This window comes from Corythoichthys intestinalis, chromosome 21 (genome assembly GCF_030265065.1).
Source record: "Corythoichthys intestinalis isolate RoL2023-P3 chromosome 21, ASM3026506v1, whole genome shotgun sequence".
NCBI classification, from domain to species: Eukaryota; Metazoa; Chordata; class Actinopteri; order Syngnathiformes; family Syngnathidae; genus Corythoichthys; species Corythoichthys intestinalis.
In genome coordinates, this window is record NC_080415.1 from 32,235,888 (window position 1) to 32,261,442 (window position 25,555).

Consider the following 25,555-nt stretch of genomic DNA (forward strand, 5'->3'; position numbering starts at 1 on the left):
CGATACAACAATTTAGGGCTGCAGCTATCGATTATTTTAGTAGTTGATTAATCAATGAACTAGTTAGTTCCAACATTCGAGTAATCAGATAAGGAACATGAAAAATTAAAATACCTGAGCTGAGCCTCAAACGGCATAAATTATTATTATTATTTTTTTTAATGATCTATATACAGTGATACCTCAGCTCACGAACGCTTAAGCTCACGAACTTTTCGCCTCAAGAACATTAAATTCGCGAGCATGTAGTCTCTGCTGACGAACTAGTTTTCGGCGGACGAACGAAACCACGCGGTCGAACAGCGCCACGAGAAGCTGACGCACGCCCACGGCGTCCCAGTTCGTCCCCTCCCTTTCGTTGAGTGCGGACGTGGTTTGTGTTTAATAGACATTTTGGACCATATTGAGTGTACTTTTGCTATTATGGGACCGAAAAAGAGTTACCTACAGTCATTATGGAAGGTAACTCGTGTTACCAATTCGCCCTCGACTGGTAATTGGCGGTGCTTTCAGCTTCCCACCGTAGTGAGAAGTGGACCGGCGAGTCAAGTTGGCTCGTTGTCGTCGCTTGTCTTCGGTTCGCCTGATTTCCTCTCCAGAAAGGTGGCGGCGTGCATACAAAAATCCAGAGGCGTCGGATGGCTTTTTGTGGGCACTTTTATTAACAACCAAAAGCATGTGTGGGACACAGCGCTGGAGTCTACGCTAACTGCTAACACTCTCCTTCCAAACAGTAACTCCCTCCCTCCCTCCCTCCTCCTCCCACTCCATTCCATCAAGCCATCAACTACCATCACAAAGGTAAATAAAACGACTTTATTCTACAGTACAGTTTATTTCTTTAATTATAATACAATAGCACATTTATTATACATAAAATAAGGTATATTTTTGTGTAGTTTTAAGACTTATTTAGTAGAAAATTATGTTTTATGGGGACCTGGGAACGGATTATTCTCATTTTAATGGTTTCTTATGGGAAATAAATGTTCGGAAGACGAACTTTTCGCCTTACACACACTTTCTGGGAACCAATTATGTTCGTGAGCTGAGGTATCACTGTACAACAAAAGAACAGTTGGCTAACATACATAGCAAAGGTCCGCTAGCTTAAATACTAAAAAATGCTAACATTTTTTTTTTTTAACAATGCTCTTAACAAAAGGTTCAAACACATATTCCCACAAAAAAACGGCTAAATATATCTATAAACGAAATTACGAATGCATTAAAAAACATTAGCTCAAACAAAAACTTATGTTGGTTTTAACAGGGAGCAGTTGGATTCAACCATGTGAAATGAGGCAGACCAGACGGCAGTGTATCCACCCTAATCAATAAAACTAAATGCAAACACTTTCAAAATACACTATTAAAACGCCACTTTAATTAACCGAATACTCGAAGCAATAAAATTTAATTCGAATATTTTTTTCTAATCGAATACTCGAGCTAATCGATTAAACGGTGCAGCGCTACAACAATTATCGATACATGCGTCGGAAAATCATTCTTGGATATCCTGCAAAACAACTAATAAACAGAAAAACAAGCTATTTTCATCCTTCTGCTGTGAATTGGAATAATTTTATCACTAGTAGACGTCCAATCTGTATGAAGTGGGAGCGGGACAGCTGATGAACATTCATTTATCCGCTGCCATCGCTCCCACTTTAAACTAGGACTAATAAGTATTATCGTCCAAAAGACTAAGACGAAAATTAAAAGGGCTGCCAAAAACAACACAGCCTCAAACTGTATACAAAAATAATAAATATGAGGACTGAAGTACAACAAAAGAACAATTGGCTAACAACTTGCATAGTAAAAGTCCTCTAGCTTAAATGCTATAATATGCTAACTTTTTTTTTTTTTTTTTTTTTTACAATGCTTTTAACAAATTTTTCAAACACATATTCACACAGAAAAACTGCTAAATATCTCAAAACAAAAACTTACGCTGGTCTTATTAGGGAGCAGCTGTTAGATGAGTTTTGTCATATTCACTGTTGCCACTAAAGGGCAGCGTATCCACCCAAATCAATAACACTAAATGCAAACACTTTTAGAACAAACCATTACAATGCCACTGTGATGAAACAAATCCTTAAAGCAGCAAATTTTGATTTGAAGCTTTTTTCTAATCGAATCATCTAATCATTGCAGCACTACATGGACCTACGACTTATTGGTGAACGTCACCCTTACCGAGTGTGGTGATTGAGTACTTCCACCGGATGATGTAAGCGTCTCCTTCGTGGAGCTGTCCCAGGCTCTCGCGAGGGAGCTCTTCCTCGCCGTACTCCTTAATATGCCAGGCGTCCACGGCCAGCGTGGACAACTCTGCCTGCCTGCAGTCCTCTGTCCTCACCACGCCGTGACCTCGCTGGACATCAACGCCCTCTAAGACGGTCTGGACCGGCGGTGGCTCGTTGTCCAGCAATGTGTTGGCGTCGCACGGCTGCAGTTCCAGGTCGGGTGACGGGCCGGCAGTGGAGCGGACCGGACTCTGTGAAAACAATTTCAAGTTATTTTTCTCCATTTGTACAAGTTGAAGCACATTCTCAGTCACCTTGACTTCCTCCGTGGCAGCCGTTTCCTCCTTCCGCCTCTCGGCCCAGTCAAGGAACTTCTCTCTGAACAGCGACGTCTCGTTGTGTTCCGACAGGCGTCCGAACAGAGTCCAGCTTGGGCGGCTTTCGCCTTGCCTGAATAGCAAATGGTCAATAGAAAGGCACTTATTCTGCTGTGGTACGGCAATACCACCACTAGGGGTTGTAGTAACATAACAACACTGTTGTCACGATACTAAAATTTTAAACAATATCATCCACTTAGCGCTGCAATGATTAATCGAATGACTCGAGTAACTCGATTTGAAAAGATTCGAATAAAGTTTAGCTGCTTTGACAATTTTTTTAAATTAGTGGCATTGTAATGGTTTATTTTGGAAGTGTTTGCTTTTAGTTTTATTAATTTAAGTGGATACGAATTTTTATTCGAATTAACTAGTTCATTGATTAATCGACTACTAAAATAATCGATAGTTGCAGCCCCACATCCGTTACTATCAAGAGTAGGCATGGGATGATACACTTGATACGATGCGCCTCGATATGTTAGATTCCCGATACAATAAATCACGATACGATATCCCCCCCCCCCCAAAAAAAAAGTGGAAAAAAAAATTCAATATACTTAAAACTTTATGGTTCAGTTGTATATGCAAATGCAGTTCAGACTCCAGTATAAAGTGGCCACAAAAGCTTATTTTGGCCATCATTGCTCCCTTGGGAGAGACAGACAACCTCTGCTGACACCTGCTGTGAATGCTGTTGTCATCCCAAAATATTGCAAAACTTGCCTCCCAGCATGCAATGCGGCGCTGAGGGTATAGATAGCTTTTAAAGTTCATGTTCTGTGTTAAACTTTCGCTCCAGTTGTTCAATTAATTGTTATGTGATCAATTTAGTTTTGTTTTAAAACCGTCAGTTTGAAAGACGCTTGATTTAATCACCTGCTATAGTCTACATCCGCGAACCATTTTTTTCCAAACATGAAAATCTTGATGTTTCATATCGCGATATATTTTCAAATGATATTTTGACCCAAACCTAATCAATAGTAGTGTAAAATCAAATTTACCACATGACAACAAATTTCTCGTGACCTGTGGTCGTGCAGTCACTTTTGCCATCAAATATCATATCCGGATTAGGGCTGCAGCTATTGAATATTTTAGTAATCGAGTAATCGACTGAAAATTCTATCGAGTAATCGGATAAAACAAATATATTTTTAGATGAAGAGCAATTATAAATATACATGAGAAAACAAGACATTTCATCGAATCTTGAACCATTTTCAGTCAATTAATGTCTTTATTTTCGATGTATATTGTTGAAAACAGCCAACAATTGCATCTGAGATGTAACTAGTATTAAAAAAAAAACAAAAAAAAAAAGACTAATTCACTGCTTTCACTCAAAAAACTTTTAGATCTTATAAAAAAAAAAAAAAAAATTATATAACCTAAAAATGCCGTTACGCTTCATAACACACATCACTTAAAAGTTAGGATTTTTTCCCATGTGTTTCAATTGAATTTCTGTTTGTGTCAAGCCATTTTTAAGTTCTAGTTAAGTTTTAAGTTAGTCTAAACTGTAAATCCTGATAGGATTTTGAGTTTTTGCAGTGTTCAAAATAAATGTATGATACAGGCTGTATTGGAGCACATTAGGGACCAGTGCTACTTGGTGTTTTATCCAGCAATGACTACTGAGCTAAAATTGAGAGTTAGCATTATTAAGTTTTTGTTTTACACCCTCATCACTCCACAATGCTATGTTATGTTAAAGCCTGTATGTAAGACATGTTAGCCACGGATCGACAGTGGTCATAATTAATAGAAACCTAGCCCTCCGCAGGGCTAACGTTACATGAGCTAGTAGTGACAGTAGCGTTAATCTTATTTATTAGCGCTTAGCGCTCTTTATTAGCGCTTAGCGCTCTTTATTAGCGCTTAGCGCTCTACTGCTTTAAGATGGCGGCTGTTTATTAATGCTGCCCAGATGCAGTCGAGTCTGTCATTTCGCATCTAGTTCAACATACATGCGATCTCTATGAGACGCATCAGACGCTACCTGCAACCAACGTAGCATCGTGCGGGCTAGTATTTAGCAACGTCGGCGTCGTTTGTAGCGGCTGTTGGCTGCAGTGTTTTTTTGTTTTTTTTTCCTCCTTTCTTCCTCTCCGCACGTGACATCAGCGCGTTGTCACGCATTAAAAGTAGTCCAAGCAAAACGTGATGCTTAGAGCTGTCAAAATAAACGATTACTCGAGGTGAATAACTCGGATCACTTTTTAAACTCGAGTTACTCGAGTTGCTCGAGTATTCGTTTCAGCTCTAATCCGGATTCCACATTTTAGTATCGATTCGCCCATTACTCACTGCGGAACGTCGCTACTTGTGCAGGAGGGATCCAGAGGGTTCACCCTGCAGTTGCTGTAGTCGTAGCTGCCACTGTAAAGCTGTTTGCCCAGTTTGACCGCCACTTTTCTGTCCCCCAAAGGGACATCCTTGCCGGTCCACACGTACACCTCGCCGCCAAAATCAAACACCAATACCTGGCGGAATAGTAGTGAGTATCCAACAACCACAAAGAACACATCTAGAACAGAGTTGGGAAAACTATTCCACAAAGGGTAGGTGCGGGTTTTTGTTCCAACCTATCCAGAGGAAACCTTTTCACCAATCTGGTGTCTTGCAAGCACAATCAGTTGATCGCAGTGAGATGCATCTTGTTTCAGCAGAAACCTAATTGGTTAAAGTGTCTGTGCTGGATCAGTTGGAACAAAAACCAGGACCCACTATGGCCCTTGAGGATTGGTTTGCCCACCCCTGATCTAGAGCTTTTCTTTACGTACCTCTTGAGAACTGAGCAAACTGACACTTGGGATGGACGCCCATGCGTCTTCGTGGGGGACCAGTTTGTCTCCCTGGAGTCTGTAGACTCCAATGGAGTCCAACACGCCGCTCTCGTACAGCTCGTCCTCCTCTGGCTCGCCCGCCCCTGGAATGCACGCAAAGCAGAGGGAGAGGGGTGAGCATGTGCGCAAACCTGCAGGGGGGCGACTACTCTCACGAGCCTCTGGGTCAGAAAGGCTAGCATGAAGCAGAAAGGTTCATGCTGAGAACTCGCAATATCCAAAAGCCTCGATAATCAGTAGAGGTGGCGTAATCTGACACACAATCAGACTGCCGGGAACGACCCCCCCCCACCCCCCAAAAAATCGTGTAGTCTGAGTAGGGAAGGGAATATGGCCTTATGTACTTATCACGGTAAATTAAGCAGATTTACCTCGATAACGATAAATTCGCCCAGCGAACTTAAATAAATGTTTTGTCATTGATTTATTTACCAGCTTTCTATTAACATATTTAACAATTGTGCATTACGTCAAGTATATAGAAATCTCTTGTCAACGATAAATATCCAAGTACAAACATTTAAAACAGCTTGTATGACTTGAACGATGTACAACATCGTAAATATTGCTATTGCCACACTGCAAAAATGTCATTGCAACACAAATGACTTACAGCAAGAGGGGCTTGAACAGTGCACTTAAGAGGACCGAGTATCAGACAACTTGTTAACGGCTGCTCTGACATGATCACTCAACACAAGAGTTCAAGTTCCTACTGCGAAAAAACTGGCATGTTAACCATTTCGCTATTTTTTTCAGAGCATTGTCTGAAATACACGCCCACACATTAAGCTATACTGCTCTAACTCTTATGCCAATGAAACATTTAGGATTTTATGATGGCAGTAACGACAGAGACTAAAGCAAGCACATACAGAAAAATAGCTGTGGCCATTAAATGGTCATATTATAGGCCACACTCTTGTATTATACCTTATGCTGACTGCTGAGTTGATCCACTGTAAATTGTACCATCAAAAAATTATCAGAGAAGTTACACACGCAGAGATACAAAAAATAACGTGACATACTGATTGCTAGGATGCACGCGGGTCCATTGTGTGCGGTGCATAGAAACCTCCCTCCCAAATGCCTTCAAGAGGGTGCGCTGGCAGCTAAAGCTAAGCGCTCTCGCCTGCCGTGCTGGACGCGCAATGCGGCGCGGGTGTGAGTCCTGACCTGGACAAGGGGGCAGCGCAGCTCCATGCAGACCGGTTACACGTGCTCAAAGCACTGCTCCCACATTAACTCATTGAGTTCAGCCGCTTCGACAACGTTAGAACCACTGTCGGTGGTGATGCCGACTTGATGTCCCACGCAGAAAACATTTGTTTCCGGGCCTGAGCAATCATTTCACCAATTTCTTCTTCTGAGAAATAGGCTGTATCCAGGACCCCACCAGGTAATCTATGAAATGGACCGTCAAACTGATGTCGGGCTCCACGGTTCGTCGTCCTTCTCGAATCCAAAATACAACCAACGTCGAGTTGTTTCTTGGCACCAACACCACACTATAAGCGTCAACTAATGCTATACTGTAAATGCCTGTGGTCTGGCTACCGGTAGCCGTTTCACTATTATCCGACTATCACATTCACTTGTAGCGTTACCGTACCGGCTGATAGCAACATGCTTCTGATTGTTTGATTTTCTGATAGCCATGTGTAGGGCTGCAGCTATCGAATATTTTAGTAATCGAGTAATCGACTGAAAATTCAATCGATTGAGTAATTGGATAAAACATATTTTTAGGTGAAGAGCAATTATAAACATACATGAGAAAACAAGACATTTCATCTAATATTGAACCATTTTCAGTCACTCAATGTCTTTATTTTTGATGTACATAGTTGAAAACAGCCAACAATTGCATCTCAGATGTAACTAGAATAAAAAAAAGACAATCACTGCTTTCACTCAAAAAACTTTGAGATCTTATAAAAAATATATATACTGTATAAATATATTTCTTACCTAAAAATGCCATTACGCTTGATAACACACATCACTTAAAAGTTAGTTTTTTTCCCCACGTGTTTCAATTGAATTTCTATTTGTTTCAAGCTATTTTTAAAGTTCTAGTTAAATTTTAAGTTAGTCTAAACTGCAATTCCTTATAGGAATTTGAGTTTTTGCACTGTTCAAAATAAATGCATGATACCTGCTGTATTGGAGCACATTAGGGACCAGTGCTACTTGGTGTTTTATCCAGCAATGACTACTGAGCTAAAACTGACAGTTAGCATTATTAAGTTTTTATTTTACACCCTCATCACTCTACAGCGCTATGTTTTCACAGATTAAATAAAGCCTGTGTGTGAGACACGTTAGCCACGCATCGACAGTGGTCATAAATAATAGAAACGTAGCCCTCCGCAGGGCTAACTTTACGTGAGCGAGTGACTGTAACGTTAATCTTATTTATTAGCGCTTAGACGTTTACTGCTTTAAGATGGCGGCTGTTTACTAACGCCGCTGACTATGTCATTTCGCATCTAGTTCAACATACATGTGATCTCTATGAGACGCATCAGACACTACCTGCTACCACCGTAGCATCATGCGGGCTAGTTTTTAGCTACGTCGGCGTCGTTTGTAGCAGCTGTCGGTTGCAGTAAGTTAATTTTTTTATTGCTTCTTCCTCTACGCACGTGACATCAGCGCGTTGTCCCGCATTAAAAGTAGTCCAGGCAAAACGTGATGCTTAGAGCTGTCAAAATTAAACGATTACTCGAGGTGAATAAAATTACTTGGATCAGTTTTTAAACTCGAGTTGCTCGAGTATTCGTTTCAGCTCTCGCCATGTGTCTTCACATGTACGCACACTGGCTGCTTTCTTAAAGGAGAATGAGCATAGATGAAGAACACATAGTCAGAGTGAGCTGAAAGAATATTTTTTTTCCCAGTTTCATTAACAAAAAACGAATATACAGACATGGTCAAAATTCCGTCAGTCATCGTGAACCATCTCAGTAACGGTAAAACTTCGGTAAACTGCCCAGCTCTGAGTCAAGAGAAGTCTGTGTGACTTGTACCTTCGTATTGGCTTTTTCCTCCGAGCAGAGTCCAGAACTCTTTCGCCCACTTGCTGTCGGTGTTGATGCCCTCCTCCAGCACAGTCACTTGGCAAGCTTTGCATCCGAGGTCCCGCTTAGCCTGGACGAAGGTCGCCATCTCCGACGCCTGCAGTGTAAATCCACCTGGTCACCGACCAAAACGTTTCGCCAAGGCGTTACACTACCTTAGCTTTCTCAATGACGTTAGCGAACTCGCCGCTCCACATGAAACAATGCTTCGGGGTGATGAGCAGGAAGCAGTCCCCGCTGTTCAGGGATTTGGAAGTGGGCTCCACCAGCCGCACCTGAACGTGCCTCCGGCCTGCGGAGAAAAACGTTCAGTGTAGGGCTGCAGCTATCGAATATTTTAGTAATCGACTGAGTAATCGGATAAAGTAATATATTTTTAGGTGAAGAGCAATTATAAATATACATGAGAAAACAAGACATTTCATCTAATCTTGAACCATTTTCAGTCAATCAATGTCTTTATTTTCGATGTATATTGTTGAAAACAGCCAACAATTGCATCTCAGATGTAACTAGAATTAAAAAAAAAAGACAAATTCACTGCTTTCACTCAAAAAACGTTTAGATATTACAAAAAAAAAAATACATACATATATATATATACACACATATATATTTCTTACCTAAAAATGCTGTTATGCTTGATACCACACATCACTTAAAAGTTAGGATTTTTTTCCCACGTGTTTCTATTAAATTTCTATTTGTGTCAAGCCATTTTTAAGTTCTAGTTAAGTTTTAAGTTAGTCTAAACTGTTAAACTCTAAGTCGTGATAGGATTTTGAGTTTTTGCAGTGTTTAAAATAAATGTATGATACAGGCTGTATTGGAGCACATTAGGGACCAGTGCTACTTGGTGTTTTATCCAGCAATGACTACTGAGCTAAAATTGATAGTTAGCATTATTAAGTTTTTATTTTACACCCACATCACTCCACAACGCTATGTTATGTTAAAGCCTGTATGTAAGACACGTTAGCCACGCATCCACAGTGGTCATAATTAATAGAAAACCTAGCCCTCCTCAAGGCTAACGTTACGTGAGCTAGTGACAGTAACGTTAATCTTATTTATTAGCGCTTAGCGCTCTTTATTAGCGCTTAGCGCTCTACTGCTTTAAGATGGCGGCTGTTTACTAACGCCGCTAACTCTGTCATTTCGCATCTAGTTCAACATACATGTGATCTTTATAAGACGCATCAGACGCTACCTGCTACCAACGTAGCATCGTGCGGGCTAGTATTTAGCAACGTCGGCGTCGTTTGTAGCGGCTGTCTGCTGCAGTAAGTTTTTTTTTTTTTGCTTCTTCCTCTACGCACGTGACAACAGCACGTCGTCCCGCATTAAAAGTAGTCCGAGCAAAACGTGATGCTTAGAGCTGTCAACGATTACTCGAGGTGAATAAAATTACTTGGATCAGTTTTTAAACTCGAGTTGCTTGAGTATTCGTTTCAGCTATAGTTCAGTGAGAGTGAAAATGGGAATGAAGCGACTGGAAAACTGACCTTTGACGCGTATGAGCATTAGCTTTTTGAAGGGCAGCGCGCTGTTGTTGGTCACCACCTCGGTGGATTTGACACTGCGCAAGTTGACCTTGCGGAAGTTCTCCTTGCTGGCAAGGCCGGCTAACGCCACGTCAGCCAGGTTGGAGTGTTTGGCCACTAGGAAACACAGTCAAAGCGTTTCTAAAATCTGTCATGTCATGGGCAAGTAAAACTGGAGGTTTATCTCTTACTGCGCTCCACTTGGATTCTCTTGGTCTCCACTTTGGCTATGTTAAGCCTCTGTTCGGTGTACGCCTGCCGGATGTCGTTGCGGGCGGCCAGCGCTCTCAGAGGGTTCCTGGAACCCTGGTTCCTCCTGTTTGGTCGCACCGCAAGCTTATGCTTGGCCACAGCCGAGGTCAGTCTAAGAAGTTTTTTTTGTTGTTATTATTTGTTCCCAGTTCTTGTTCAATTTACATTGGAAATGGACTCACTTGGGTGTGTTGGCCAGGATCTTGCTCAGGTCCTCCTCCGTCACCACCACGTCCTGGAACACCGAGGGCGAGACGGACTTGTAGAAGTTCCCGAAGGTTTCGTCGTCGTCCAAGGTCATCACTTCTTTCTCAGCCTCTGCAGTCACTTCGATGGTTGACGTCTTGGTTGTGCTCACCCCTAAAGAATTGATGACGTCAATCTCGCTCTTGGAATCAAATCGATTTGTAAAACCGTACCTTTGCTGTGAAGTTTGTCGAGAAACGATTCAAGTTTGTCAAGTCTTTTATCGCCTTCCACCTTGACGTCGGTTCTACTAGAGATTTCTTCGGAGCAGAGGAATGAAATTTTCTTCATTTCTTCATGAAATTGCAAGTGAAGAAGAGGGTGGTGTGTTGATTACCTTCCAGAGGCTTTACCGGGGTGGCGTCCAACTTCTTCCTGGGCGTAAGACGGGACTCTCCCTTCCCTGCATCTGACACTAGACCTGATAAACCCCAATCGACAATAAAAACATAAATAAACTGCTTTGGCATCATATTATTGCGCCATGTCACCTTTCTTGGCCATGCGTCCGGCGACTGTGAACTGGACGGAATCGTTGGCCGCTCCTTTGCCTTTTCCCTTCCACTGCTCCTCTTTGTCCTTGAGGATCTTCATCCTGTCAGCCAGGGACATCTTGGGCGAGGCATCTACATTAGACTTCTGTTCAAATCGATTGGGGAGAAAAACTTAAGTCAGGAATGAGTGTCGGACACGTGAAACTTGTCTTGTTTCAAGAAAAACTTTGAAGCTCTTAGTCTCAACTCCCAAAAATCTGGATCTTGACGTAGTCTTAGAGATGACTGATTTTAGGCAAGTCTTGGTTGGGTCTTGTTCATTCATTTGCAAGGTAGACTTTCTATATACAGTCATGTGAAAAAACTTAGGACACCCCATTAAATATTCAGTTCTTTGTTAAATGTTCACATATCAAGGTCTAATCTTGTTTTTCTTTATCTTTGGAAAAGAAAGTGATTTAATAGCAGGTAAACAACAAAAAATAACATTGTTTTACTCATTAAACCAAATATATCAACAAAAATGCATATTCTAATTGAGGAAAAAGTGGGACACCCTACCACCTAGTAGCTAGTGTTTCAGCTTTTTGTTGCCATCTACCAGTCTTTGACATCGGTCTGAAGAACGTTTGCCCCACTCCTAAACGCAGAATACTTTCAGCTGTGAGATGTTTGAGGGGTTTCTTGCATGTACAGCCCGTTTCAAGTCACCCCACAACATCTCAATGGGATTAAGATCTGGGCTTTGACTAGGCCATTCCAGGAGTCTCCCTTTTTTCCTTTTCAGCCAGTCGTTGGTGGATTTCCTGTTATGTTTTGGGTCATTGTCATGTTGCAAGGTCCAGTTTCCCTTCAGCTTTAATTTTTTTCACAGATGATCTCTCATGTTCCTCAAGCACCCTCTGATACATGATAGAATTCATGGTGGATTCTATGTGGTGAGCTGGCCAGGTCCTGCTGAAGCAAAGCCTCCCTAAACCATGACACTTCCACCTCCATGCTTCACAGTTTGTACGAGGTTCTTTTCCTGGAATGCTGTATTGGTTTTACACCAAACACGTCCTCTTTTCTGGTGTCCAAATAAAATTTTAGATTAATCTGTCCAAAGAGCATCATTCCAGAAGTCTTGGTCTTTGTCTACATCCACTTTGGCAAACTTCAGTATGGGTTTCATGTCTTTCTTGGAGAGCAAAGGTGTCCTCCTTGCACACCTCTTATAAAGGTTAAACTTTTGAAGTCTCTTTCTGATTTTAGAGGCATGCACTTTAGCATCAACAGGAGCAAGAGCCTGCTGTAGGTCCCGTGATGACATTTTAGGGTTTTTGGAGACTTCTTCTAGCATCTCACGGTCTGCTCTCGGGGTGAACTTGCTTGGATGGCCAGATCTGGGCATGCTGGCAGTTGTTTTGAATGTCCTCTACTTGTAGACTACATTCCTACAGTGGAATGGCTGATTTTATATTCTTTTGAGATCTTTTGAAATCTCTTACCAGACTCACGAGCATCTACAATCTTCTTTCTGAAGGCCTCAGACAGCTCCTTTGATCGCACCATGGTGTTTTCACTCCAACAGTCAGTCACTATTGAATGTATTCTGCGTTGAGTGGGGCAAACTTTCTTCAGACCGATGTCAAAGACTGGTAAAAGGCTACAAAAAGCATCCCACTTAAGTTATTTCAGCCAAAGGGGGTAACACTAGCTATTAGGTGGTAGGGTGTCCTAACTTTTTCCTCAGTTAGCATATGCAATTTTGTTGATAAATTTGGTTTAATGAGTACAACAATGTAATTTTTGTTGTTTACCTGCATTAAATCACTTTCTTTTCCAGAGATAAAGAAAAACAAGATCAGGCATTGACATGTGAACATTTCTTAATAAAGAACTCAATATTTAATGGCGTGTCCTAATTTTTTCACATGACAGTATGATTTATAGTCCAGAAAACACAGTATGTGAATTATTGCAACTCAACAACACGGCTACTGGTGTGAGAAATTGCTCCCTCTCGCACGATTTGTTAATCACTCCTAACATGTGAAATGTAATACCCATATTACAAATATCCAGGTCAGTTTCTTAATATTCGTGGCTTTCCAAAAACAACAAAGTGTTGAAAACGCTTTCATTTGAAAACCTCATGAGGAATGTTGCGGATGGCCGCAATCCCTGCAGGCGGTTTTATCACCAGATCCCTCATCTGATTAATTTCAGCTGCCGTTTCTGCACCTGCATCACCAAACAATCTTAACAGTCGTTTATCCTGCCTCCCCAGTGGACCCATGTAGCGATGTTAAGCTAACAAATGATCCAGTTCTTCACCTCTGACGCATTATATGACTCTAAACGCACTTTTACCAGCTATTCAGGCCTGGAACTAACGATTACTTTTATAAGCGAATAATCGGACGATCAAACGATGAATCGATTAATTGGATAAATGTCACTTGTTCAATTACCTTCACAATTTAACTTGAATTTGGCATGTTTAAGCATATTGTAAGTAACAATGAAGACAAAATGGATGCTTCCTGACTTAACTGTAGTCTACAACTGTATTGTTTTAAGTACATAAAACTTGTTTGTAATGAAGGTTCTGAGTACAAAACAAAAATGATCTCTCGGTAACACTTTATAATAACTATCCGTTTTACTAGTTAATAGATCATTAGTAAACTGTTGATAAATGATTTATTGTTGATTTGTGAAGTATTTGTTAACAGTTTGTTAAGCATTTACAGGGTGTTCCAATATGGTTGACGCCATTCTGAATGTCCATGCTAGTTGATGGATCTTAATAAAACTATATACACTTTATGTTGAAGGTCATAAGTTTTATTGGTTAAATATACAAAGAAAAGTACAAATATTTGTTGGTTCTATGGCAGATTTTCATAAATGTGCAACATGAGCGCTGCAAAATGCCTTTTCTTTTGAAGTGAACGGCATTTCTTAACCTGAAAAGATAGAAATGCCAAACGTTACACACAAAAACTTGAAACGTTTCTACACAAACTGTGTTTCAGGTTAAGAACACCCTGTAAATGCTTAAACTGTTAACAAATACTTCACAAATCAACAATAAATCATTTATCAACAGTTTACTAATGATCTATTAACTAGTAAAACGGATAGTTATTATAAAGTGTTACCGATTTCTCACTACACAAATCAGACAAAAGTCCTGTTCATTCAAATAAAATAAGAAAGTGTTGCTGATTTTCCTTTTTTTCTTGTGGGCAAAGCGTTGATATAAATTGGGTCAATGACTCATTTATTTTCTTTAAACAAACTACACAAAAAAAATCGAATAAGTAGAAGGTAAACTGTAATGAATCTGTTTTCTTTATCAAACAGTTGTTGATAAATACAATCCAAATCCAATTTCAACGCACACTCTCTTGTATGACAATTTACAGTTTGAATGGGAGTTTGCGTTGAAAGGAGACTGTTATATGACAGGGTTTATAGGTGTTTTTTTTTTTTTTTTCATAAAAAGGAAATGAGGTAACTTTACTATCTAACAATAAGTCAAGTGTAAACCTGTCACGATATGCATTAAGTCCATTTATCGCATGGTAGATAAAAATGAGGGTGGTAATTTTAAACACATCCATATAAACATTGTAAAACGTTAGCATTGCTACATTGAGGCTAATGGAAAAAAGACAATGTACTAACCACTTTAGCCTGTTATAAAACATTGGGAGTCTTCTTTCAAACTCAAAATTGCAGTTAAAAGGTGACACTTCCAACATTTGCAAACAAAAAATCTATTACTGACACCACATGCATCACGACAAGAGAAGTACACTTTCTTTTTTTTACGGAGTGTAAAGCTTACGGTTAGCGGCTTAGCAAGCATAGTTCCAGTGAACATTTTAAAATAAAAGCACGTCATGTTCATCATATAAATAAAGATTTCTGGAGTTAATCTTACATACTTCAGATTCTACACAAACAACAGCTTTAAAATGACACCCTTTATGAAAAATATGATTGGCAATGAATAATTTGGCTTCAAGTTTGCTAGCGTGCATGTTGCAGGACAAGATGACAGTCATTTTGGATCAAATAAACACTTAATGAGTTCTAATTTGCCGACCCATTTCATATTCTGCACTTAGCTAGCTTTCAAATGACTGTTATGCATTGTGTGTGTGTGTGTGTGTGTGTGTGTGTTTTTTTAATAAATATTCTTTTTAATGTAGTTTGTGTTTTATTTAAGAATAACAATTTATTGCATTTGAATGTGTGATTTATTAGGATGTATTGTCATTACCTTAGTGGTTGAATTGGTTAAAAAAATGACAATATCGCTCATTGGCAGTAATTTATGAGACAATATATTGCCTACTAAACTTTGTTATTGCGACAGGCCTAGTCAAGTGCTAATATGCTTCTCCAAAACAATACAAACAAACGTTGTTTAGCATCAATGCTAACTAGCCTAGCACTCCGTGCTAAGCAGTATCGTACATCTTATCAACAAAGAATACAAACAATACAATTCGCTTCATTTACTCACCTCTGACGGAAGCACACCGGATCTAACGACACCCACGACTCAAGACTAACGCTCGTGTAAATATTATTGATTCAGCAAATAAACCTGAGTGTAACAGTGAACTCTCTCTCCTTTGCTGTAATAACTGGCACGACCAGCCTCACATTATACACAAACAAGGACCTAAACGGGACTTCTAATTGCTGCCGGCAAAAATCGATTATCAAATTCGTTGGCAACTAATTTATTAATCGATTAGTTGTTGCAGCCTTACAGCTGATACAACTTTAATTTTTGCCACTAAGACGTAATTGTAACCGGAGTGACCTTTCCCCAACATGCTGTAATTGAACTGTTCATCCAGATTGATGTAAGACATTTGCTGGCGTACGACTTGTAAACCATCTTTAGTGTATAAGGCCAGACGAGCCGAGTTAAACATCTACAGATGTCTATAGTTCTTCAAACGGAAAAGAAAAATCTGCGCGGTGTACAGCAGCCAAGTTGATGTCAATGTGGCATCAGATTAGGGTAGGTTTTCCCACTGGAAAATTAGCTTAGCTTGTCAATCTGACGTTAAATGGATGTATATGTCTACATCGCTTACTAAAATAGCTTGTCAGAGGGAAATCAATCGGGTGTTTGTTTTTAATTCAGTCTCTGATAATTAACCTTTTATAAGTGACTATTTTTGGTAATTCATCAATCACTTGTTATATACGAATGTAAATAAAAACAAAATACAAAAATGAATAAACATTTTAAAACAACATTTGCAGTTTTATTGTTTTTTATTTAAGCTAATTAAAAATTTTGTTTCTGTTTTGCCCCTTTTGTTCTTGATTCAATTTTATGCAAATGTAAAAAAGTTTAAAATATTTGAAAAATGAACAACATCAATATTTACTATTAACTAGGGCTGTCAAATGATTACATTTTTTAATCGAGTTAATCACAGCTTAAAAATTAATTAATCGTAATTAATCGCAATTCAAACCATCCATAAAATATGCTATATTGTTCTGCAAATTATTGTTGGAATGGAAAGATAAGACTGATATATACATTCAACATACTGTACATAAGCACTGTATTTGTTTATTATAAATATAAATCAACAAGATGGTATTAACATTAACATTCTGTTAAAGCGATCCATGGATTGAAAGACTTGTAGGTCTTAAAATATAAATGTTAGTACAAGTTATAGAACTTTTATATTAAAACCCTCTTAATGTTCTTGTTTTAATAAAATTTGTAAAATTTTCAATCAAAAAATAAAGTAGTAGCTCGTCATTGTTGATGTCAATAATTACACAATGCTCATGGTGCTTAAACCCATAAAATCAGTCGCACCAAAGTGCCAGCAGAGGGAGACAAAAAACACAAATAACAAGTGGACATGACACTGTGCTGTCATTTTAATTTGTTTGAGCGGAGCATGTGTGTTAATTGCGCCAAACATTTTAACGTGATTAACTAAAAAATTAATTACCGCCCGTTAACGCGATGAATGAATGCTTTATTTGGACATGAGAAAAATAAAAGTAATAAACAAGAAAACAAACAAAACAAACAAACAAATAAACAAAATAATTTTGACAGCCCTACTAGTAACTAACAACTTGATATAAATGTCTCAAAACCAACAAGAAGAGACACAAAATCAACAGGAAGTTACCTAGAAATGCCCCAGAAGCAACAGGAAATTACTAAAAAAAAGGAAGTAAATTGGAAATACAGTGGTACCTCTACTTAAGAATGTATCTTTATACAGAATTTTCAGGTTAAGATATGCCTCAATGGGAAAACATTGCCTTTTGTCAAGAAAGAAATTTCAGGATGAGAAAGGCAAAAAAAACAGAATGGCTGGTAGTCGCAGCTCCCAGAGTTTACTGAACGTAACATTCTTATAGCTGCTCTGCCATTGGCTATAGACCCTACCCACGTGACGTCACAACTCCGCCCTCCTGACTGGTGCCGCCCAATTGTCCGTCAACACATCGTGTTTACCTGTTACGGCTACGTACATTCCTCCTATTTACGGCGTGTTTTTCTGCTCGTTAACATTAATAATCAAAATGGTGAAGGCGTGTGTGGCGGTCGGTTGCAATAACAGAGAAGATAGACGGAGAGACTTGAAGTTCTAACGGATTCCGAGAGACCCGGAGAGGAGAGAGCGAGATGGGCTGCTGCAATTCGACGAGAAAACTGGGCTCCAAATGATTACCACAGATTATGTAGTAGTCCTTTTATATCTGGTAAGATGCATTTAATATATATTTAGAGGGTTTTGGGCTGACAACCACAATTAAGATCATTGCTAGGCTAATCGCCGACAACATACACGTATGTACGTAGTGAGTGAGAGTGCTATCGCTAAACCATATAAACATTAAAAGCCCTAACTCAATTGACAAATGACATGAAATACATTAGACTTGACAGTGGATGTTAGCAAGAACAAAAGATTTTGAATTGAAAATTTCGTAACTCACCTTTCCAAGAACAAGATAGATTCCTGCCGAATTTTCGTGGACGAGGACCTGTTTCACCCATCCAGCAACGAAGTATTTATAAGCCTCCAAGCTCTTAAAGTTTTTCAAACTTTCGTGAGAATAGGCTGATTTTGTGTGGACAAGATAGTTGTACATATCAGGGTAGCTAGCAGATGTCAGGCAAATACGGCGAAGACGGCGGGTCGAAAAACATCAATTTAGGCATCAAATATGGATCTGGCGAATGGATAAACTTAAGCTTTTCCACATAACGCCTTTTATGCAACGCATCAAGTGAGTTCACGGCATCCGAAAGCACCGGGTCTTCCATGAAATGCATTATAAATTGCTCGATCAATTGAGACCATTGATAATACAGCCACAAAATGACGGACAAAAATCTCGTCTTGTATTTATCTCTTTCCAACGCTAAATCTGAATAAATACATTGAACACACCCCAAAAAAATACCTAAAAATAACAGCGAAAATCAAGGGATGTAAATATGTGTATATATGTATTGTGAAACAGAAACTAGAATAATTCTCACCAGATGTCTTGAACAGCTCTGTCTGGTGTTTGGGGAATACATCGGTTGACTTACCATGACCACGTTGTATTCATATAAAATTAGGGCTGCAGCTATCGATTATTTTAGTAGTCGATTAATCGATGAGCTAGTTCGTTCGATTATTCGAGTAATCGGATAAGGAACATAAAAATTTAAAATACCTGAGCTGAGCCTCAAACGGTATTAAAAAAAAAAAAAAAAAAAAAAAAAAAAAAGATCTATGTACAACAAAATAACATTTGGCTAACTTACATAGCAAAAGGCCGCTAGCTTAAATGCTAGAAAACGCAATTTAAAAAATGTTTTTTTTTTTTTTTTTTTTTAACACAATGCTCTAAACAAATGGTTCAGACACATATTCCTACAAAAAAAACGGCTAAATATGCCTATAAACTACTTTACGAATGCATTAAAAAACATTAGCGCAAACAAAAACTTAGCTTATGTTGGTCTTAACAAGGAGCAGCTGCATTTAGTCACGTGAAATGAGGCAGACTAGAAGGCAGTGTATCCACCTAAATCAATTAAACTAAATGCAAACACTTTCAAAACAAACCATTACAACACTAATTAAACGAATACTCGAAGCAGCAAAATTTAATTCGAATCTTTTTTTCTAATCGAATACTCGAGTTAATCGATTAATCGTTGCAGCACTATATAAAACTAATACCAAAAAACAATCGCACGCCCTGCAATGGGACTACTGCGCATGCACACATCACGAAAGTGATATTGAAACGATATATCGTGCAGGCGTACTCATTTTTGCCCCTCCCGCCTAAAATGTATTTGACGTCTAGTGTTGTCAATGGCGGGCAACGAGCTAAATGAGAGCCCTATAAAGTGTAAATAGCTTAAAAGTCACTTGGATCGGATGGGTTTCCAGGCGAATTTCATTCAACTGCATTGCCGGTTAATCACAAAATGTGACCGGCACTCTAAACTTTCAAGAACAAAAAAAAATTGCACTCTTCACCTGATGCTGGCGATAGAAGACGAATGACTCAGTGTATTGGAGTGACTCTTTGCAGCTGGAAGGTCAAAAGTTTAATCTCGGCAGCAGTCCCAAAATATATTTACTGTTTCCGCGTGTAAGCCACCTGATCCCTGCTCACTAATTTCTGATAAGCCGACATTAATGTTGCTCCCCTCCAACGCACGGGTCAGTCAATAAAGCTGCTTTAGAAACATGGTGGAAAAACGTCCCAGTGTGCTCTGAACTGATGTTTAAAACGCTGCTCTGTCAAAAAAGGTAAAAGTAGAAACAGATTTTTGGGCTGGGCGCCAAACATGTTGCATAGAGGTTCGACCGAGCGTGTACGGTTAGCACACACTTGACCTTCTTCGCATCAAAGTGAGTCATCTTTTGTTGTTGCGAGCACTTTCTGCATGAGAAGCATATTTTAGAAATCTTGGGCTTATGTATGATTTTGATGAGCTTTGCAGGCGCATGACGTCGACTGCATGGTTCTCACAGAGTGGCAAAACGGATCTCTGGAGCCAATCAAAGGGGGGGAAATCCAACATAATCCTAAAAAGGACCCCAGAGAGTTGACCAGGAGACCAAAAATCTACGCTCTCACACAGAAAACAAGCTTTCATAATTGTGGACCCTTCTTATAGGCCCCAAAACTGAATGAGTTAATGGTGGTCATGATGGAAGTGCTGTTAGGGCGCTCTCAAACAAGCAATGTTTGGTCTGTTTTAAACGGACCAAAGTTCTTTTTCTCAGTTAGTTCACTTCGTTTTGTAAATGTGAACGCATATCCGAACTTTAGTCCAGACCAAACAAACGCCTTGGGCCTCTCAAAAATCGTGGGTCTCGGTCTGATTTAAGCGCACCCTGCTTCACTTATTAATGCAACTGGAGCAGGGTGCACTTTTTTTACTTTATGTTCAGCGTCCACGCAGGACATTCTTGGAAGTGGAGGTACAGCACGGACACTATTCAAAATCAACCATGGCCAAATGTTGTGCTGCAGTAAGCAGCTGCATCTGATACACAGAATCAGGTTCTATTGTGGCGGTTGTGTTTTGCATGCCGTGTCCTGAATGTACCGTGTGAGAGTGACAGTGGCATAGACAGGCTGAGCCTCTCGGGGCGGCTGATTCGTGAGTCTTGCTCTCCAGGAAGCGGCGACAATTTGACAGTCCAAATAGTCACAAAAGTGAGAGCAATTGTGCGCCTGTGTGACTTTGGGTCCCACGCAGTTGTGGTATTATTTTCCATTATGCAATTTTGTATACATCAGTTCGCTCGGCATTGAGTCGGAAGGGAGCGGCGACTTGCTATGCTATGCTACATTACATGCAGGGTCACAGCACCACGTTGTGACGCTCCACGCTCCCTTTCCTCCCACGAGGACGGAATTTCCCCTTCTATCTGTCCAATCAATAAGTGCGCTTTCCGTCCACATGATGCTTTCAACAACTCATTTGCAATTGTTGTTGCGAGGTAGTTCTCCAACCGGACCTTGGTCTAGTGCAGTGGTCGGCAACCCAAAGTGTTGAAAGAGCCAAATTGGACAAAAAAAAAACAAAAAGCAAATACAGTGGGGGAAATAGGTATTTAGTCAACCAATAATTGTGCAAGTTGTCAACATGGGTAAACCTCAACCATGAGAGACAGAATGTGGGGAAAACCCCCCCGAAAATCACATTGTTTGATTTTTAAAGAATGTATTTCCGAATTACAGTGGAAAATAAGTATTTGGTCACCTACAAACAAGCAAGATTTCTGGCTGTCAAAGAGGTCTTAACTTCTTCTAACGAGGACTAACAAGGCTCCACTCGTTACCTGTATCAATGGCACCTGTTTTAACTCATTACCGGTATAAAAGACACCTGTCCACAACCTCAGTCAGTCAGTCACACTCCAAACTCCACTATGGCCGAGACCAAAGAGCTGTCGAAGGACACCAGAGACAAAATTGTACACCTTCACCAGGCTGGGAAGACTGAATCTGCAATAGGTAAAACGCTTGGTGTAAAGAAATCAACTGTGGGAGTAATATTTGGAAAATGGAAGACATACAAGACCACTGATAATCTCCCTCGATCTGGGGCTCCATGCAAGATCTCCCCGCGTGGCGTCAAAATGATAACAAGAACGGTGAGCAAAAATCCCAGAACCACACAGGGGGACCTAGTGAATGACCTACCGAGAGCTGGAACCACAGTAACAAAGGCTACTATCAGTAACACAATGCACCGCCAGGGACTCAAATCTTGCACTGCCAGACGTGTCCCCCCGCTGAAGCCAGTACACGTCCAGGCCTGTCTGAGGTTCGCTAGAGAGCATTTGGATTATCCAGAAGAGAACTTTTTGGAAGAAACACAGGTTCTCGTGTTTGGGGGAGAAAGAACACTGAATTGCATCTTAAGAACATCATACCCACTGTGAAGCATGGGGGTGGAAGCATCATGCTTTGGGGCCGTTTTTCTGCAAAGGGATCAGGACGACTGACTGATCCGTATAAAGGAAAGAATGAATGGGGCCATGTATCGAAAGATTTTGAGTGAAAATCTCCTTCTGTCAGCAAGGGCATTGAAGATGAGACGTGGCTGGGTCTTTCAGCATGACAATGATCCCAAACACACAGCCAGGGCAACAAAGGAGTGGCTTTGTAAGAAGCATTTCAAGGTCCTGGAGTGGCCTAGCCAGTCTCCAGATCTCAACCCCATCTAAATCTGTGGAGGGAGTTGAAATTCCGCGTTGCCCAACGACAGCCCCAAAACATCACTGCTCTATAGGAGATCTGCATGGAGGAATGGGCCAAAATACCAGCAACAGTGTGTGAAAAGCTTGTGAAGAGTTACAGAAAACGTTCGGCCTCCGTTATTGCCAACAAAGGGTACATAACAAAGTACTGAGATGAAATTTTGGTATTGACCAAATACTTATTTTTCACCATGATTTGAAGATAAATTCTTTAAAAATCAAACAATGTGATTTTCTAGGGGTTTTTTCCACATTCTGTCTCTCATGATTGAGGTTTACCCATATTGACAATTACAGGCCTCTCTAATATTCTCAAGTGGGAGAACTTGCACAATTAGTGGTTGACTAAATACTTATTTGCCCCACTGTATCTAGATTAGCTTACTATCAAAATGACTAAGTTGTTTACAAATACATAGATAATGAGCCTTCATGATTCAATGTTCATTTTCCCTGCATTGCATCCTATAGAGAATGACGCACCATGTGACTACTCTCTTTTACGATGCCGCCTCAAGTTTAGCTTTAATACATTATTAATGAATTCGAAGAATGTTTGTGAAGCTCCAGTGGCGCAATCGGCTAGCGCACGGTACTTATAGAAGAATGTTCATGTCATGTCTTTCCTCCTACAGAAACCATGTTAAAACAAAAAATATACCCCCCCCCCACCATTACATCTTTGCTGAAAAAGCTCCAGGGAGACACTATGGAAGCGCAAAAGAGCGCGGGTTGCTGACCGCCGGTCTAGTGTGAAAGCGCTCTTAAGTATATTTTCCTTTCTAGGCAGCACATTGTGTGTATTTTATTGCAAAAAGAAAAAAAACAAGGGTGATGCATATGCGAATAATCGTGATTCAACTCGGGAAACCGTTAGCATGAGTTGAAGATGAGAAATGCAAATGATTTGTGATTAATCGTGAGTTAACGAGGAAAATTAAATGAGATCAATCCCGAGTTAACTCTGGGATCCAAATAGTGTGAGTTGAAAAGCGAAAAAAATTGGCGATTAATCATGAAATAACGAGAAAAAAATGTGATTAATTGATTGATTAATTATTAATGATTTTTATTTTGAACAGTTATAAAAGAAATACAAAAACAAAGAGAAAGAAAAAAAAAACAATAGTCAATAATAATATTTTGGCCAGGGGTGCGACTTTTACTCCGGAGCGACTTATGTAAGTGTGAAATTATTAACACATTATGATATCATTTTACATGTTATTTTCACACTAAACCACAAGAGGGCACTCAAGGCCTGTGTTTCAACATTGGCGGTAACTTATAAAAACAACTGAGAGGGGCTGAACAAAATGGCGCCGAAAAGAAAATCATATTCTGCAGATTATACACTGAAAGTAGTGAAATATGCAGCCAAAAACGGTAATTAAGCAGCAGAGAGAAAGCTTAGAGTTAGCGAGAAACTTGTCAGGGACAGGCTAAATGCAAAGGTTACATGGTCAACTTGTTAGCATGTTCTTTATGCGATAGTTATCTGAATAACTCTTAATAGCTATGTTACGTTAACATGTTCTCAGTTTGTCGTTTATGTGTCATGTAAGGTTAGTGTACCATACACTTATTCAGCCTGTTCTAGTAGTCATAAAAATAATGATAACAAAGTAATAATAATAATAACAATATTGAAAGTTGCGATTAACCGCGATTAAAACCTTTATTTGATTGACAGACCGATTTTCCTTTTGCTAAGCGCTGCTCACTTAGCTGTTAAGAGACATTTTGGTTACAAACTCACCTGGACAGACAAGGAAAGGTTGACAAGCGGGAGGAGTCAAAGGCAGAGAAAGAGGAAGAGTCTGGATGATGGGAACTACAAATGTAAGGAAGGAAAAGTAACGAGAGGAAAAGTGGAAGTTAACACAGGCAATAGGCATTAGAATGAAACAGTGTTCACTTTCGCAGAGGGTTTGTCTCCTGGGACCGTTATCAGTCCGAGTGGGGGTGCGAACTGCACAGACAATATTTGGACAGATTGCGTCATAGTTACACTCCAAAAGTCGAAGGAATTTAGTGTACTCCACATGGTTTAAATTTGCTTTTTCAATCAGTTTCCCATCTTGAAGAATTGACCTCTTAAAGCCTATGCTGAGTCCGAACAATCATTAATAATGAATTTGATGTTAGTTTTGTAATGATGAATCAAAAGTTGCGATTATGTCTTAGAGTGTCCCAGAATATTTCGTGGAGGTAACCGGAAACATCTGGAACTCCTTAAGGATGGCTGACTCATGTTTCAGTGCCATTGACGGTGACAGAGGTCCAAACCAGATTGGATGGATATCTATTGCTGTCAATAGCTGCCAATAAATTAACCCTGAAATCCTAACCTGTTATCAAAAATCCCGATCTAACTAATCTTGAAAAATATATGTCTTCTACTAAACATGAACTCTTTCAGTGCCACTAATGAGGATAGATGTCCATAAGGCAAGTGAAGCCCTGGAACAAAAGGTTTTGAGTCAAAGCACTATGTAAAGCCCCTCTTTTACAAGGAAGACGGTGGCCCCAAACTTAAAATTTTTAGGGGCGCAAACTCTAAATCGACATGCAAAGTTTTCCTCTAATATTCACTGTTTAACCGATAAATACTTTCATAATAAATACATTCAACTACAAACTTATTAATCTATATTTTATTCTCTATCACTTTTGACATCAGCCCAGTATACTGCTTAACGGGGCATTTTTTTTTTGGGGGGGGGGGGGGGGGGTCTCATTCATGACAAAAAATATATATTTAAAAAAGAAGTTTTAAAAAGCAGAATGTAAAGATAGTCATGTGTAGGGCTGCAGCTAATGATTGTTTTAGTAGTCGATTAATCCATGAACTAGTTAGTTTGAATAATCGAGTAATTGGATAAGGAACATAAATTAAAATACCTTAGCTGAGCCTCAAACGGTATAGAAAATAAACAAATAAATAAGAATCTAGGTACAACAAAAGAACAATTGGCTAACTTACATAGTAAAAGTCCGCGAGCTTAAATGCTATAAAAATACTAACATTTTTTTATTTATTTATACAATGCTCTCAACAAATGTTTCGAACACATATTCCTACAAAAATTGGCTAAATATACCTTTAAACTAAATTACGAAATCATGAACAAAAACATTAGCTC

At 39.6% G+C, this 25,555-nt stretch overlaps 1 protein-coding gene across 3 annotated transcripts in view; it reads right to left on the reverse strand.

Moving 5' to 3' along the window:
* Positions 1-25,555, reverse strand: part of svild (supervillin d) — a 91,765-nt gene that overhangs the window by 8,252 nt on the left and 57,958 nt on the right. For 2 of the 3 annotated variants that reach the window (XM_057825691.1, XM_057825692.1), the window contains exons 9-19: positions 11,110-11,257; positions 10,956-11,039; positions 10,792-10,878; positions 10,555-10,732; positions 10,312-10,484; positions 10,082-10,237; positions 8,732-8,868; positions 8,526-8,673; positions 5,428-5,573; positions 4,952-5,127; positions 2,209-2,708 (exon numbers count right to left, since the gene is read on the reverse strand). In XM_057825691.1, coding sequence (XP_057681674.1) covers positions 2,209-2,708; positions 4,952-5,127; positions 5,428-5,573; positions 8,526-8,673; positions 8,732-8,868; positions 10,082-10,237; positions 10,312-10,484; positions 10,555-10,732; positions 10,792-10,878; positions 10,956-11,039; positions 11,110-11,257 — 1,933 coding nt within the window. The remainder of the gene's footprint in view (positions 1-2,208; positions 2,709-4,951; positions 5,128-5,427; positions 5,574-8,525; positions 8,674-8,731; positions 8,869-10,081; positions 10,238-10,311; positions 10,485-10,554; positions 10,733-10,791; positions 10,879-10,955; positions 11,040-11,109; positions 11,258-25,555) is intronic. The other variant, XM_057825694.1, reaches the window with a different exon arrangement.